Raw genomic sequence first — 14,062 nt, 5'->3', positions numbered from 1 at the left:
GCAGCGCTCGGCGTGAGTGCGGGGCCGGGGTCCCGCCGTGCTCCGGGCCGCTTCCCCCCGGGGTCTCGGGCGCCGTGGGCGGCGGGGCCGGGCCGGGCCCGGAGCGGGGTGGCCGGTGGTCCCCGCCGGCGGGGCGGGGCGGAGCGGGGCCGGGCCGGGCAGGGCGAGCGGCCGGCGGGGCGCTGGGGCCGGACCGCGTCTCTGCCTCGCCCCGGGCCGGGGCCGCCCCGGGCCTCCCTCCCTCTGCTCGCCCCGGGCCTCCCTCTGCTCGCCCCGGGCCTCCCTCCCTCCCTCCGCTCGCCAGGCGGCTGCCGAGGAGCAGCGCATCCCCGGGGCTGGGCTCCTCCGCCCTCGGTGCCGGCCGGCCGCTGGCTGAGGGGCTGCTTAACGCGCCCCGCTGGGCCTGCGTTTGGTTTGGGCACCCGTAGGGTACCGTAACGAGTGTCTGGGGTCTTCTGAGCTTCAAGGTAAGAGCCCCAAAGGTGGGCTTCCAAGCTCTGAGAGCAGGACCTCGGGGGTCTCAAGCAGCGACTGCCGTCTTCACACACAACTTTATACCCAACTAAAACCAGCGAGAGACTCGGCATCGGTTTTCCTGCTTTGGGGGCCTCGTCAGCAAGCTGAGAAATTGGGAAGGGCTGGCTAAAACCCGCGTTCGCCTTGCCGGCGATGGAGGCGGCTGCTGGGAGCGCTGGTGGCGCGGGCTGCGGGGCTGCTCCCCTGGCAGGGCAGCGCCGCGTCGCAGCGGGCCCGTCCTCGGCGGGTTTGCTCTGGCGGAGCCGCTGGGGAGGAATTCAGATGGAAGTCGGTGGTGGAGAAGGGCTGTTTATCTTCGGAGGAATTAAAGTCCATTCTATTTCTCTTGGATTTTGAGTGTAAAAGGAGCAAACCGGTGCGTGGGGTGTGTTGTGTCCCTCTGGCCGCTCCCTGGGTGCGCGAGGGCTGCGATGTGCAGATCGCCCTGGCTCGGCTTTTGCACCAACATTGAAATGTCCCTGAAAGACTGGGGACCTGCAGCATCCTTGGGGCGTTCCCGGTCCTACCGCTGCCGGTGGGAAGGGCAGGGCTCGCTCCGCTGCGGTGGGGCCGGCCCCAGCGCGGGTCCGTGGTTGCTGCAGGCGATCCGAAACCCTGCAGCCTCGGGTCTGTCTTCCTCTGCAGCTGAGCTTTGTGGTTGACCATGAACGCTAGCGGCCCTGGCTATCCGTTAGCCTCTCTCTACGTGGGAGACCTCCACCCGGACGTGACCGAAGCCATGCTCTACGAGAAGTTCTCGCCTGCTGGGCCCATCATGTCCATCCGGGTCTGTCGGGACGTTGCCACGCGCCGCTCGCTGGGCTACGCCTACATAAACTTCCAGCAGCCCGTGGATGGTACGCTCCCTGCCCCGCAGCCCCGAGGAGCTGCCTCGCGGCGGGGGCTTGGGCCGTGCAGGAGAAGGCAGGGCAGGCGGTGGGAGCGGGGGTAGCAGCTGTTGGGGAGGGTGCCTCAGCTGCTATGGCTTGGCAATATTCCGCTGCTGTTGGGTTTTGGTTGTAACTAATCCCAATCTGCTCTCAGATGGTGACCCGTCCCGCCCCCATCTCTCCTTAGGGGCTGGGAGAGCGTGCGGCAGCCGGGCTTTGGGCTTGTGGGGGGAGGAAGGTGGCTTGCACGAGTTGCCTCCCCCCGTGAGCTGATGGAGAAGGGCACCAAAGCCCCTTCTGCCCTTCCCCGGGGCAGCCAGCTGCCCGCCGGCTCGCGGCGTGGAGCGGGGCCTCTCCTGGCAGGCACCGCAGCGGCACGGCGCTGCGCGGCGTGGTACCCAGCAGGCGTTTGGTGCTGGAGCGCGGCAGCGGTGATGGGAAGGTGTTGGGTTGGTTGCCCCGGAGACCAGAAATCCTCGCTGGGTAAATGAGTTGGGCGTCTGCCAAACTGGAGCTTGCGGTGAAATGAATGATCCCGTGGGAGTCGGATGTGCTTTGGAGAGGGGGGGAAAAAAAATGAAAAAGGAAGGAGAGGTGTGGCGGGAGGGGAGGGGAGCAGCCCCTGCCTGGCCCCGCTGCCCTGGGAGGCAGAGCTGCCCCTCTCGTTTTGGTTAGCGAGCCCCCGCCCAGCAGCATCCCCGATTCCCGCACCCATCCTGGCTGCTGTGGGATGTGAAGGGGATCTGTGCGTTACCCTCCTCTCTCCCTGCCTTTGCCGCTTTGCCAGCCGAGCGAGCCCTGGACACCATGAACTTTGAAGTGATCAAAGGCCGTCCCATCCGCATCATGTGGTCCCAGCGGGACCCCGGGCTCCGGAAGTCGGGGGTTGGAAACATCTTTATCAAGAGCCTGGATGACTCCATTGATAACAAAGCCCTGTACGACACGTTCTCCGCCTTCGGAAACATCCTCTCCTGCAAGGTACGCGTGCCCGCGGGGCCTGCGGCGACGGGCTCGCTGCAGAGCTGCCCCGCGTTCTCGGCAGCATGCTCCAGCCGGCTGAAATTCACTTTCTCCTTCTGCTTCCTACAAAGCTTCCTCTAAATTCCTACTGCTTTGAAGCCAAAAGGCCCTGCTGTGTTTCTCTAGGGATGGGGTTTTCCCCCTTGCCCCCCTCTTCCCAGCCCCTGCGCAGAGATGCTGCGCGCTGCCCTGTCCGAGCTCAGCGCGTCAGTGGCACTGGCGTCTCCGCGAGCTCCTGGGCAGCGTATAGAGCGCCGGGTGCCGGAGGGCGGCCCCCGCGGCCCCCGCGGGACACCTGGCCCCGGGCAGCCCCGGCGCGGGGCTCTGACCTGCTGCCAGCACCCCGGCGCGGGGGGAGCGGGAGGCCGGGGAGGGTGAATGCCCCTGGGAAACGAGGGCGGGTTTTCCTGCGACTTAATTGTGTGCGAGTGTGGGGAAAAGCAGTGTCTGTCTCTTGTTTTGGTTTTTTTCCTTCCCTCCCTCCGCGTTTGCAGGTGGTTTGTGATGAAAACGGATCCCGTGGCTACGGCTTTGTTCACTTTGAGACTCACGAGGCAGCCACTCGGGCCATCGAGACCATGAACGGGATGTTGCTCAACGACCGCAAGGTGTAAGTGCCGGAGAGGAGAGCGGCTCCTCGGCTCTGCGCTTGGTCCTCTCCCGCGCCTTCGCGCACGCTCGGGAGCAAACGCCTGCCCTGCTCGGGCTGCCGCCTCCCGCCGCTCCCTTTCTCCGCTCTTCCCGTCCGTCCCCGCTGGGCACGGCGTCCCTGCTGCTCGCTGGGGCACTGACTCACTCGTGGTCGCTGCCGGTGGAAGTGCGATAGTGGTTTGGAGCTGTTCCTGACGGTGGGGAAGGAGCCCAACCCTGGGCTGTGTTTTATTGCTGAGGCGGTGTAAAGAGCGCCCGCAAAGCGGGGCTGGTCCTCGATCTCGCTGTCAGCATCAGATAACCTGGGCGGGAAGAGGTTTTGTTGTTCTTCGGCTCTCCGCTTACGTTGCGTCACCGTATCCTCTGCGTCCCTGTCTCCGCAGAGGCAAGCGGCTGCCCAAGGGGCTCGGGGATACCTTGGAGGGAGAGAGCTGGTGCTTGGTGGCATCCCTTGGGGTCTTTTGGGGTCTCCTGGGGTGACACCCCCAGCGCGGGGCTGCGCCCTGTGTTACCGCGCTCCCCGTTTCGGCAGTGCCACGTGGGCTCTGGGCAGGGGAACGCCCGGGGGGGCGCGCGGAGGTTGCGGGATGTGGAACGGGGTGGGTGTACGGGTGAGCAAAGCGCAGCCTGAGGTGGCGGTGTCTCTCTTGGCCTGTGACCGTCTTCCCTCTGCGGGGGACCCGGGGGGCTTCATGTCCCCCCCCTTGCTTCCTGCAGGTTTGTTGGCCACTTCAAATCCCGCAAAGAGCGCGAGGCGGAGTTTGGGGCTAGGGCGATGGAGTTCACCAACGTCTACATCAAAAACTTCGGGGATGACATGGATGATGACAGACTGCGGGAAATATTCTCCAAGTTTGGTGAGTTGAAGTTGGCTTTGTTGAAGCAAAGTATCCTCACGTCTGAAAAACTGGAGTCGGGGCAACGGCAAAGAAAGGTGGGGAGGGCGCTCGATTGCAGTAGCGAGCCCCTTCTCTCGGTGGGCTCTGACTTGCTTGAGCACCGCCTCACCAGAGCACCGCAGTGGCTTAAATCGTCAGGACATTACACGCGCTTTCCTGCTGTGCTGGAGGATCGCTTGCACTAGGTGCTCCTCTGGGGAAAAAAAAGGTTTTTAAGGTTTTTACTTTCTTGGATAACAAAAGTGGTTTTGGGTTTGGTTTGGTTTTGTTTTGTTCTGTTTTTTTGTGGTGTTAGTTTTTTAGCCCTGGGAATAAGAGATGCTGAGTCTGAATTTCAAGCAAAAAAGGCTTTTCAGTTTAGTCCGTTACTGGAGGATGCCTCTTGTGACAGGGCTTAGCGCTGTGCCAGCCCGCGGCCCGTGCTGTCCGTGCTTGGCCAGTATCGGCTCGGGTAGTTTGTGAATACCCTTCACACGGACCCAGCACACGTGTTCATACAAAAAGGCGATGAGAACTCCTGGCCAAAGGCACTCGGCGTACCGGCTGGAGAAACCGAGAAGCCGATGGCGAGGAGAGCAGCATCGGGGGTGGGAGGGATCGCCCTGCCCGGCACGCACGGCCGCCCGCTCCTGCCTCGCAGCGGGGATCCCGTCGTCTGCCCTCCCGTTTGCCTCTTGGGTGCTGCCGCAGCGCTCCGGTCTCGCGGGGCTGGCGTCCCGTGGCGGCTCCCGAGCATGGCGCTGCGTGCCGGCGGCAGCCCCTGGGTGGGCACCCTTCTTCAGACAGGTGCTTTCCTTCCCTCTTGCAGGAAAGACGCTAAGCGTTAAAGTCATGATGGACAACACCGGCCGCTCGAAGGGCTTCGGATTTGTCAACTTCGAGAAGCACGAAGAAGCCCAAAAGGCAAGAGGCTCCTCGCTGCCCATCTGCTGTCTCGGCCCCGAGCTGGTCCCCGCTGATGTTCCCACCTCTCCTCGGGGCGGGGAGCGTCGCTGGCTTCGTGCTTGCCCGGGTGCTGGCGCTGGATGGGCAGGACCTGGCGGAGGGGAGCAGAGCGGCTTCCCTGCCCTCGCCCCGGGGTCCCTGCTCGTGGTGGGGCTGGGCCGGGCGGTGGGTGAAGAGCAGGGCTGCGGCCGTCGGCTCCCCGCGGTGCTCAGCGCCCTCCCCTCCGCTGGCAGGCGGTGGCCGACATGAACGGGAAGGAGATCAACGGGCGGCTGGTGTACGTGGGCCGAGCCCAGAAGCGGCTGGAGCGCCAGAGCGAGCTGAAGCGGAAATTCGAGCAGATCAAGCAGGAGCGAGTGAGCAGGTACCAGGTAAGGGGAGAGCGGGGTGCTCCGTCCCCCAGGTCTGCGCTGGGGACGTGCCCTGGGCATCCAGGGACGTCCTCGGCTTGGGGACGGCGCAGGGCTCTCCGGAGCAGATCGGTGCGCTGGGTCCCTTCTTCAATTAAAAAAGACCCACGCAGGGGTCCAGTCGCTGCCTGGTCACGTCCTGGGAAGCCGTATCAGGGAAGAGGAGAGAGATCCAAAGCCAGGATGGTGTTGGGAGGTGAACAAATGGGTCTGCTCTTTTCCAAAAATTGAAATATTAGTCTGAAAATGAGGCGGCTTCCTGAGGTCTTGGAGCAGCTTCATAGCGAAGGCCTGGGCACCCTCCGCCCTCGGGGCGCCTCGCCTACGAGGGGAGCGCAGGCGCGGGCCTGGCTCCTCTCCGCGTCACCGGTCCCGCGGCGGCTCTGGAGAGGACGCGTCTGCGGGACGGCCCAGCCTCCGGCTGAGCTGCGGGTGAAACATCCAGCTCGAAAAGCTGCTGTGAACTTTGGGAGCCCGGAGGCCAAGCTGCTCTTCTGCCTGTTTGCAGGGGGTCAACCTGTACGTGAAGAACCTGGATGACGGGATAGACGACGAGCGGCTGAGGAAGGAGTTCTCTCCCTACGGCACCATCACCAGCGCCAAGGTGAGGGACCGGGGCTGGGGCTCCTGGGGTCGGCCGGACGGCGCGCTCAGCCCTTCAAAATGGATGGGGGTTATCGTCCTGTTGAGCTGTGGTTCCCTGCTGATGGCTTGTATCTCAAGCCAGGGGTGAAGGACATGCCGTTGTACCCCACGCTGTCCGGGGGAGCTTGTTGATTCGGCAAATAATTTGTGCCTTCGCTGAGTTGCCCCGGCCCGGTGAGGTGCAGGCTGTGGGACCTTAAAGCCACATCGTTCTGAGTGTTGCACAGCCGCTCTGCGGTTCGGGACCGGTGTGACACCGATACAAATGGAAATGACCCAAAAGCCACCTCGCTCTGGGGAGAGCGGGGTTTGCCTGGCTCGCAGGCTGGCGTTTTGCCTTTTGGAAAAACATGAAAAGTGTCACTCTTGCCAGCAAGGCTGGTGTCGAGCTTCCCCCGAAGGCTGTGCCTGCGGGTGCAGAGGGGTGGTCTGGCCTCAAGGTACCTGTAACCTGCCAGCTGCTGGGGACAGATGCTGCCTGGCCCCCGGGCAGGGCACGGTGTCCCACCGGTCCCCAGCCCTCGCTGGCTCCTGTGGCGTTAAGCACCGGAGCGTTGCTGGCCCGTGGGTCCTGCGGGGCTGGGGCGCAGACCCCCTGGAAGATCACAGGCTGCAGATCTTGGGCTTGCCCAGACTCAGCCATCTTCATTTCCCAAACCTACTGGTTTTGCCCAAGCAAATCCTCCCCTTCCCTGGAGAAACCTCTCCATGGAGGCCCCGGGCACAGCCCCGTCCATCCCACCCTGGGTGGGTCCCACCCTGGGTCCCACGCGCCCCCCCCTCCACGCCGTGCTTCGCGGGTGCTGTGGCGATCTGTGGACTTAGCTGTCTTGTTCTAATCCAATTTTAGGTGATGACAGAGGGTGGCCACAGCAAAGGGTTTGGGTTTGTATGTTTTTCCTCCCCAGAAGAGGCTACCAAGGCCGTGACGGAAATGAACGGGCGGATCGTCAGCACCAAGCCTCTCTACGTCGCGCTCGCTCAAAGGAAAGAGGAGCGGAAAGCAATCCTCACCAACCAGTACATGCAGAGATTAGCCACCATGAGGGCTCTGCCCGGCCCTCTCCTGGGCTCGTTCCAGCCCCCCCCGGGCTACTTCTTACCCCCCATCCCCCAGGTGAGTCCCTGCTCCCGAACGGGGACCTGAATTTGCCCTGGGCTGGAGGAGGGGGTGGTGGTCGGGCTGAGGAGCGCGCCTCGGTTTGTGCAGACCCCAGCGCACGCTGGTGTGGGATCGGCGGGATCAGCGCTGGGCTTCCGCGTAAGCGGCGGGGCTTGCCAAAGCGCCGGCGGGGTGCAGGTGCTGCAGGCAATGGGCTGGGGATTTCGTAGCCACCGACCGCTCCTCAGAGGTCACCAAGGAGGAGCCTGGTGGGAGGGTGTCAGCATGGAGAAAGAGTCCCCTGATGAAAGGAGGGGAGGGAGAAGGGTGCAGAAGCTCATGGGGAGGAGATAAGCGGAGCTGCTGGAGGACACGCAGGCAGCAGGGCTGGAGGTCGATCTTTAAAGCGCTCTGGCACGCTGCAGTGTGGTTTCGGCTCGCCTGTCTGTGCCTGGCAGCCGCTGAGATGCTCTGCGTTAGGTCTGGCTCAGCTCAGCTCCCAGGTCACTTTGGATAACGTGTTCTCCTTTCCCAGCCACAAACCAGAGCTACTTTCTACAGCCCCAGCCCAGTTGTCCCAGTCCGTCCTGCCACTCGCTGGAGTGCGCAGCCCTCCCGGCCTCCGCGTGAGTCAGCCTGCCTCTCCCCGGGGGCTCCTGGTGCGAGCTGGGCATGGGTATGGACTGGGGGTCTCTGAAAGCAGCACAAAGCCTGTAGCCACGGGGGGCTGTTGCCCGGAGAAGTGCGCGAGGGTTTGGTGCAGGGGTCGTGGTGATGGGCACCGGGGGATGAGACGTTAGGGTTGACCCCAGGTGAGGTGCTCCTGAGGTTTCCCCAGCCGTGGTCACTCCCCCCCGCCACGTCTCCTCCCCTGCCTTTGCTACCGATAAGCTTTAATAATCGTGCTCCATCTCTACAGCAGCGTATCCTGCAGCTACCCCCATCCTGAGGGCTGCCGCGCCGCCCCGGCGCCTGCTGTCCAACATCAGCACCATGAGACAGGCCTCCACCCAGGTGCCCCGCGTGCCCCCCCAGGCCCAGAGAGTGGGTGAGTGGGGGAAGGACCCGCCTCGGACGCGGCCGTGGGCACTGGCTGCGGGCTTGGGGCTGCCTCCGAAGACGGAGCGGTTTGTGGGATTGCTCATGGAGGAGCCTGGATGGCGCCCTCGGATGTGGCGGGACTGGAGCAGTGTCTGTAGCCAACAAGTGTAACTTTTGGGGAAGGTTGTGGTCTTTCAGGCAGCGGGACAGGTCTCTGATATGCTGATTGGTTTTGTTGGCCACTGCTCCTTGAATACGTTCATTAAAGATGATGCTGATGATGATGCAGCCATGACGCCCGAGGCTTAGTGCTCAGACGGAGGTGGAGGTTGGGAAAGGACCCCTCGGGCAGAAGCAGAGCTTCTCGCCGGCCCTAGCTGAACTGCTGCCAAGGCCGAGCCTCCAGTAAAACACGCTCGTGTTAGAGGTGTTTGGAGCTACGGCCCCAGAACCAGACCTTGCTGGCACCCCCGGTGCCTGGCTGTGCCGGTGCTGTCCCTGTGTCCCGGGGTGTCCCCTCCGACGTGGCTGTGCTCCTGCAGGGCTGGCGGGGCGGTGACCAAGCTGCGGTCCTGCGCGCAGTGCCCCGAGCACCCCTCACCCCGGGGGTGCTTTAACCCCGCGTCTGTCCCGTCACCCCTCTGCCTTTTCTGTGAGCGAGGAGGAGGAGGAGGAGGATGCTCGCCGGGGCTTGCAGCGTAGCCCCCCTGAGGCTCCTCCATGGACGGGCTCTGAGGAGAGGCAGAAGTAGCCCAGGGTGGAAGTTGGGGAGCGGGTGAAGGTCTGAGGTCCCCCAAAACGTGGGTCTGAGGTCCCCCAAAACGTCCAACAACGGTTGGACTCGATGATCTTAAGGGTCTTTTCCAACCTTAACGATTCTATGTGGGACTGTCTGGTGGGGCAGTGTCCATGTACAACCCTCATGGCTTCGTGCGATTTAGCCCAAGGTGGTCTTTGGTGTTGAGCATCTTATTGCTGAAACGTGCAGGGGGACCAGGAGGGCTTTGGTTTGTCCCCTCGTTTCCCTGCCCTCGCCTCCCCGCAGGAGGGCAGCCGGGCGGGCTGGGGGCTGGGGACACTTGCCCTGGCAGCCCGCCCTCCTCGGTGCTGTGCCCGTCCTCTGGCTGCTGATGCAGCCGGGCGTTTCTGGAGGAGATGGCGAGGTGTAGGTACCTCTGCCAGCTCTCCTGCCCTCTGCACGAAACCAGACTGCCGCAGCCCAGCGGGCAGGATGGCAGTGCCCTGCCTGTCCCGGGGAAGCTGCCTTTGACCTGGGGGCTGCTTTGAGCCCACGGGGGGATTTTTCGGGCCCTCTGGCTGAGCACACTGCCCTTGGGGCTTCAGCCTCCCCAGTGCAGGCGTGCGTTTAACTGGCTCCTCCTTAGATATGTTCCTATCCCCGTTGCAGCCAACATCGGGACGCAGACGGTCAGCGCTCGGGTGCCCTCCTCGCCCACCCTGCCGCGGGGAGCCCCGCACTACAAGTACTCCTCGGCCATCAGGAGCGTCCAGCCGATGGGCCACGTGCCGCCCGTGGTGGCCCCGCAGGTAACCGTGCTGCCGGCTCCCAGCTTCGGCACGGCCACCGCAGCGTGCGTCAGTCCTGGTCCTGCTCTGGGTGAACGCAACTGCTGACCCCAGGCAGCCCCATGTTTATGACTGGTGCTATGGGGACCTTTCCCGGGGGCTGCTGGGGTAACTGGGGCTGCGGATCCAGTAGCCACGCAGCTGTGATGCCTGGCTCCGGCTTTCCTGGAAGCCGGCATTCGGATACAAGCAGGCAATGCCGGAGTCTGCATCAGCACCTCGGAAGGGTGAAATGCCACCATTCCTGCAAGCCGGGTAACTCGCGCATCGCTTCCAGCCTGTGACTGCTGCTCTCCTCTGTTTCTGCAGCTGGGAGAACCTGCTGTGCACGTCCAGGGGCAGGAGCCGCTGACGGCATCCATGCTTGCAGCAGCCCCTCCTCAGGAGCAGAAGCAAATGATAGGTGGGTGTCACGGCCGCTCTGCTGGGGTCGGGCCAGCTGCGGGGCTGTGCGTGCACCAGGGAAACTTAGCTGCTGGGAGAAGCTGTAAGCCTTTGTAGGATTGCTCTGATATTATGCTGCTTTAAAAAAAACAAAAAATGGGGCTGTGCTGGAAGGATATGGAAGCAGCAAAACCACTCCCTGTCTGTATCGGCTGCCTGGCAGTGAGACAGCGCCTGGCGAAGCTCCGCGGGAGCGGCAGAGCTCGCTGCTGCCCGCGCTGCCAGGCTGCACCAGGGCATCTGCGATTCCCCTGAACTGAGCCGTCCTGCATCGCTGCTGTCGGGCGCTGAAGAACAGCTTGGTGGCTGCAGGGGCGAGGGTCAGCTCTGCCGCGCAGTCCTTGGGCTTCGGGCGCCGTCCAGCATCCCACTGGCGGAGAGGCCGGTGCCCGTGGCGTGGGAGGGGATCGCTGGCCCTGCTGCGGGGAGGCTGCCCTGCTCCACCAGCCTCACGGGCTCGGCCCGGCAAAAGCCCGGCAGGTCACGGACCAGCTCTTCCCTCCCCGGGAAGAAACCGCTCCTGCAGAAGCAGGCCCCTTCGTGTCCATGCTGGTGGGCAGGCGTGGGCAGCGCTCGCCGTTCCACTGCCCTGCTCCCGCGGCGGGTGCCTGCTGCTGCCTGGCTTCCCCCGGCAGCTTCCCTGCCTGCCAACACTGTTGCTGGGACATACTGGAGCAGGTCCGCTTGGGAGCGGTGATTTTTCCACCACCGTCACCACCCTCGCGTCCCTTTTCAGTTGAAAGGACAGAGCTGGGAGGCAGGAGGGCTCGCACTGGGTTTGAAAATGCTGGAGGTCTTGCGTAGTGCTGATGTCCTCCCTGGTGTTCGGAGCAGGTGAGCGCCTCTACCCTCTGATCCATGCGATGCATCCCTCGCTGGCCGGCAAGATCACGGGGATGCTGCTGGAGATCGACAACTCCGAGCTGCTGCTGCTCCTGGAGTCCCCCGACTCCCTGCACTCCAAGGTAGGAGGCACTCGCTGCCCGAACAAGTCGCAATCCAAAGGGCCAACTGCCTGCTGCCGCAAGGAAGGGCGAGCGCGGCCCAGAAGGTGGGCCGAGGGCGTTGATGGCCATGGGAAGAGCAAGCAGCTGCTTTTTTTTTCAGTGAAAAATGAGCAGAAAGGGCTGCGGGTTGCGGGCGCTGCAGCGGCGCCTGAACGCCTGCCCGCCTTCAGCAGAAGGGCCAGGCGCGGTGCGGAGGTCGCTGCAAGCAAGAGGGGAAGAGCAGGGGGGTGCTGCTCCCTGGGAGGAGGGGGGGAACGCGCTTTGCTGGAACAAACCGGGTAAATGCTGCCTGGGACGCGTTTCTTCAGTTTCTGCTGTAATTCTGGTGAATGTTCAGCTTTGGTTCCCATCAAAACAGTTGCAGCGAGTTGACTGCGTCTCCTTGTTGCTCCTTGGAGGCAGGATTCACTTTTGCCCTTTGGCTGGCTGACTTTTGAAGGAGCGCGGGCTCCGCGGGGTGGCATCAGGCAGCTCCACCTACGGAGGAGTTTGAGTTCTCTCTGGACAGTTCTGACTCCCAGAGAAAAGGAGAGATGCCCCAGCATTTTCCTAGGGAAGAGACAGAAGAGGTCTGTGAGCTGATGAGTCTCCTCAAGCTGCGCCAGGGCAGGTTTAGGTTGGGTATTAGGAAAAACTTCTTCACCGAAAGGGTGGTCAAGCCTTGGCACAGGCTGCCCAGGGCAGGGGTTGAGTCTCCATCCCTGGAGGTATTTAAAGAATGGATAGATACGGTGCTTGAAGACATGGTATAGATGGACTTGGCAGTGATAGGTTAACGGTTGGACTCGATGATCTTAAGGGTCTTTTCCAACCTTGACGATTCTATGATTCTGTGATTCCTGCAGAAGCAGCAGACTTGGATTTTATAATTATTATTATTATTAAAGTCCTTTACCTCTTGAGAGTGGGTCCGTGCAGAGGACGGGGCCTGGAGTATCGCGTTCTGGTGCAGCGTGCTCCTGCGTTGGAGCTACTCAACGCCTCCCCCCTTGTGCTCTCTGTTGTAAGATCGAGGAAGCGGTCGCTGTTCTCCAGGCGCACCAGGCCACCGAGACGTCGCACAAAGGCAGCGCCGCCGCCTTCCTGCCGTGACCCCGGGTAGGTGCAGGTGTGCTCAGGGTCTCTGGTTTCTGACTTTGAAACCGGGGATTGGGTGTCTCGTCCAGACCAAGTATGGCTTGATGAGCGATGGCAGTATCTCTGACTGTACTATTTCACTTCTTAAATCGCATCCTCCGTTTTCCAGGCTTAATTGTACTGCGGAGACATGGGTCTGTGTGCTTTTTCTGTGTTCACAAGGGCAATGACCGTGCAACCGGGAAGGAAGATGGGAAAGGACCTTGCTCTTCTGTAGGTCCAGTGGGGACCAGCACAATCTCTCCTGGGCTTTCCCAGTGGTTTTTGCAGAACCTCGTCAGTCGATACCCTATAAAATGTTGGTGGCCCTCTGTGGGTTGATCAGGAGAGCTGGCCCTGCGGCTGAGGGTGGGACAGACCCATTAACAAGCAATTCAGACTCATGTATCCCTTTGAAGATAATATTTTCTTGACTCGCAAGGAAACTGTGTGTTAATCCAAGCTCAGGTGAATTCTTGTCTGGATGAAATGGTTCCTTCAGCAGCTGAAAATTGCATCTGTGGGTTCTTTGGTTTTTCTGTAGACTTCAGGACTGAGAGTGAGCCCCGAGACCATTGCCTTTGAGGAAGAGCAGCAGCAACCCCACCGTGCTTTTGGAATTGTGCCCGCGCATGGCCCTGGCTTGTCTTCAATGCCCCACCCTATTTTTTTGTGTCTTGTAAACCTCGCAGAATTGCTTCCTCCTGCACCTGTAAAAAATCCCCACGTTAATTCTCCTCTGGCTACTGAAAGCATCTTGCGAAATGTAGCGTGGAACCCAGCCTGGTTTAGTTGCCCAGGACATGACAAGTGCTGATGAATCATCTTTTTTAGTGAATTTATTGGGTTCTGTAGTTTTATTTGTTCCTGTAGCTGACACTAATAAAGAACTGATGCTTCCACCCCCAAAGCATGGGTTAGTTCCCTTTGCAAATTTCCAGCATTTTAACAGAAGCACTTACACATTTGCTCCTGCACGGCGTCTGCTCTGCTCAGCTGGGACCCTTCCCTGGGGCTTCTCATCGTTCCTTTTTCTTGCCTTTTTTTTGTGCCAATTCTTCCTCTGACCTCCTTAAATATTTGTTTTCCTCATAGTGGATGCCTGAACTGTGCACTATTTAGATATCTCCTTCTCAGCAAGATGCTTATAAAGGACTTTAATCCACTTAACAACTCAAAGGCAGGGCCTGTACATTATTTCCCTCAATGCGTAACTGGCTGGAAGCTTTTATGCTTTGTCTCTAGAGGAAAAAATATATATTTGCATGAGTGCAATGCGTACACGAAGCTGGACTGGAACTGCACAGGTATGCTTCATTCTGCTGTTGGCTAGCTTGTCTGCACCCTTTATTCGGGTGTAACGGGCCAGCGCAGATGCGCCTGTGACCCCCCAGCGTTAGCTGGCTTGGCCTGGGGAGACAGCTGTCAATGCGGAGCGGGGCCGAGGAACGCAGGGACATCGGAACAGCCTAAAAAAGGACAGGGGCAAGGACCAGGGCCTTTCAAACCTTTGTCAGAAAAGGTGAAGTGGGAGCTTGGATACTCCAGTATACCACGTATACTGGAGGACAGCAGAAAGCTTTCAGAGCAGCTCCCTGGCTGAACTCCTCGGGGAAGCGCGAGGCTTTAGGGAGTTGAGGCGGGAGCAGGAATGCAAACGTGGATCTGAAGTCTCTAGTTTGGAGTGGCTGCTGTGGCTTGTGGCAGGGGTGGATGGAGGTGGGCCTCGGACAAGCGCTCGCCAGCTGCCCGCGTGGACAGCGCTGCCTTTGCACGCCTGGGAAGC

At 61.4% G+C, this 14,062-nt stretch overlaps 1 protein-coding gene across 1 annotated transcript; it reads left to right on the top strand.

Annotated features, from left to right (window-relative positions):
• Nucleotides 1-1,180: 1,180 nt before the first annotated feature.
• On the top strand, nt 1,181-12,872 carry PABPC1L (poly(A) binding protein cytoplasmic 1 like; the record flags this gene model as incomplete). The annotated part of the gene is made up of 15 exons (XM_082325812.1): nt 1,181-1,373; nt 2,194-2,387; nt 2,924-3,039; nt 3,798-3,937; nt 4,788-4,882; nt 5,158-5,295; nt 5,843-5,938; nt 6,830-7,096; nt 7,617-7,707; nt 8,001-8,129; nt 9,531-9,670; nt 10,019-10,112; nt 10,988-11,118; nt 12,169-12,258; nt 12,821-12,872. 14 exons carry the CDS (start codon nt 1,181-1,183, stop codon nt 12,250-12,252), a joined length of 1,908 nt encoding a protein of 635 aa, XP_082181938.1. The 3' UTR covers nt 12,253-12,258; nt 12,821-12,872.
• Between the last annotated feature and the right edge of the window lie 1,190 nt (nt 12,873-14,062).

The sequence above is a fragment of the Platalea leucorodia genome (assembly GCF_965183815.1).
Source record: "Platalea leucorodia genome assembly, chromosome: 13".
Taxonomy (NCBI): Eukaryota; Metazoa; Chordata; class Aves; order Pelecaniformes; family Threskiornithidae; genus Platalea; species Platalea leucorodia.
This window is presented reverse-complemented; position numbering and strand designations above follow the sequence as displayed.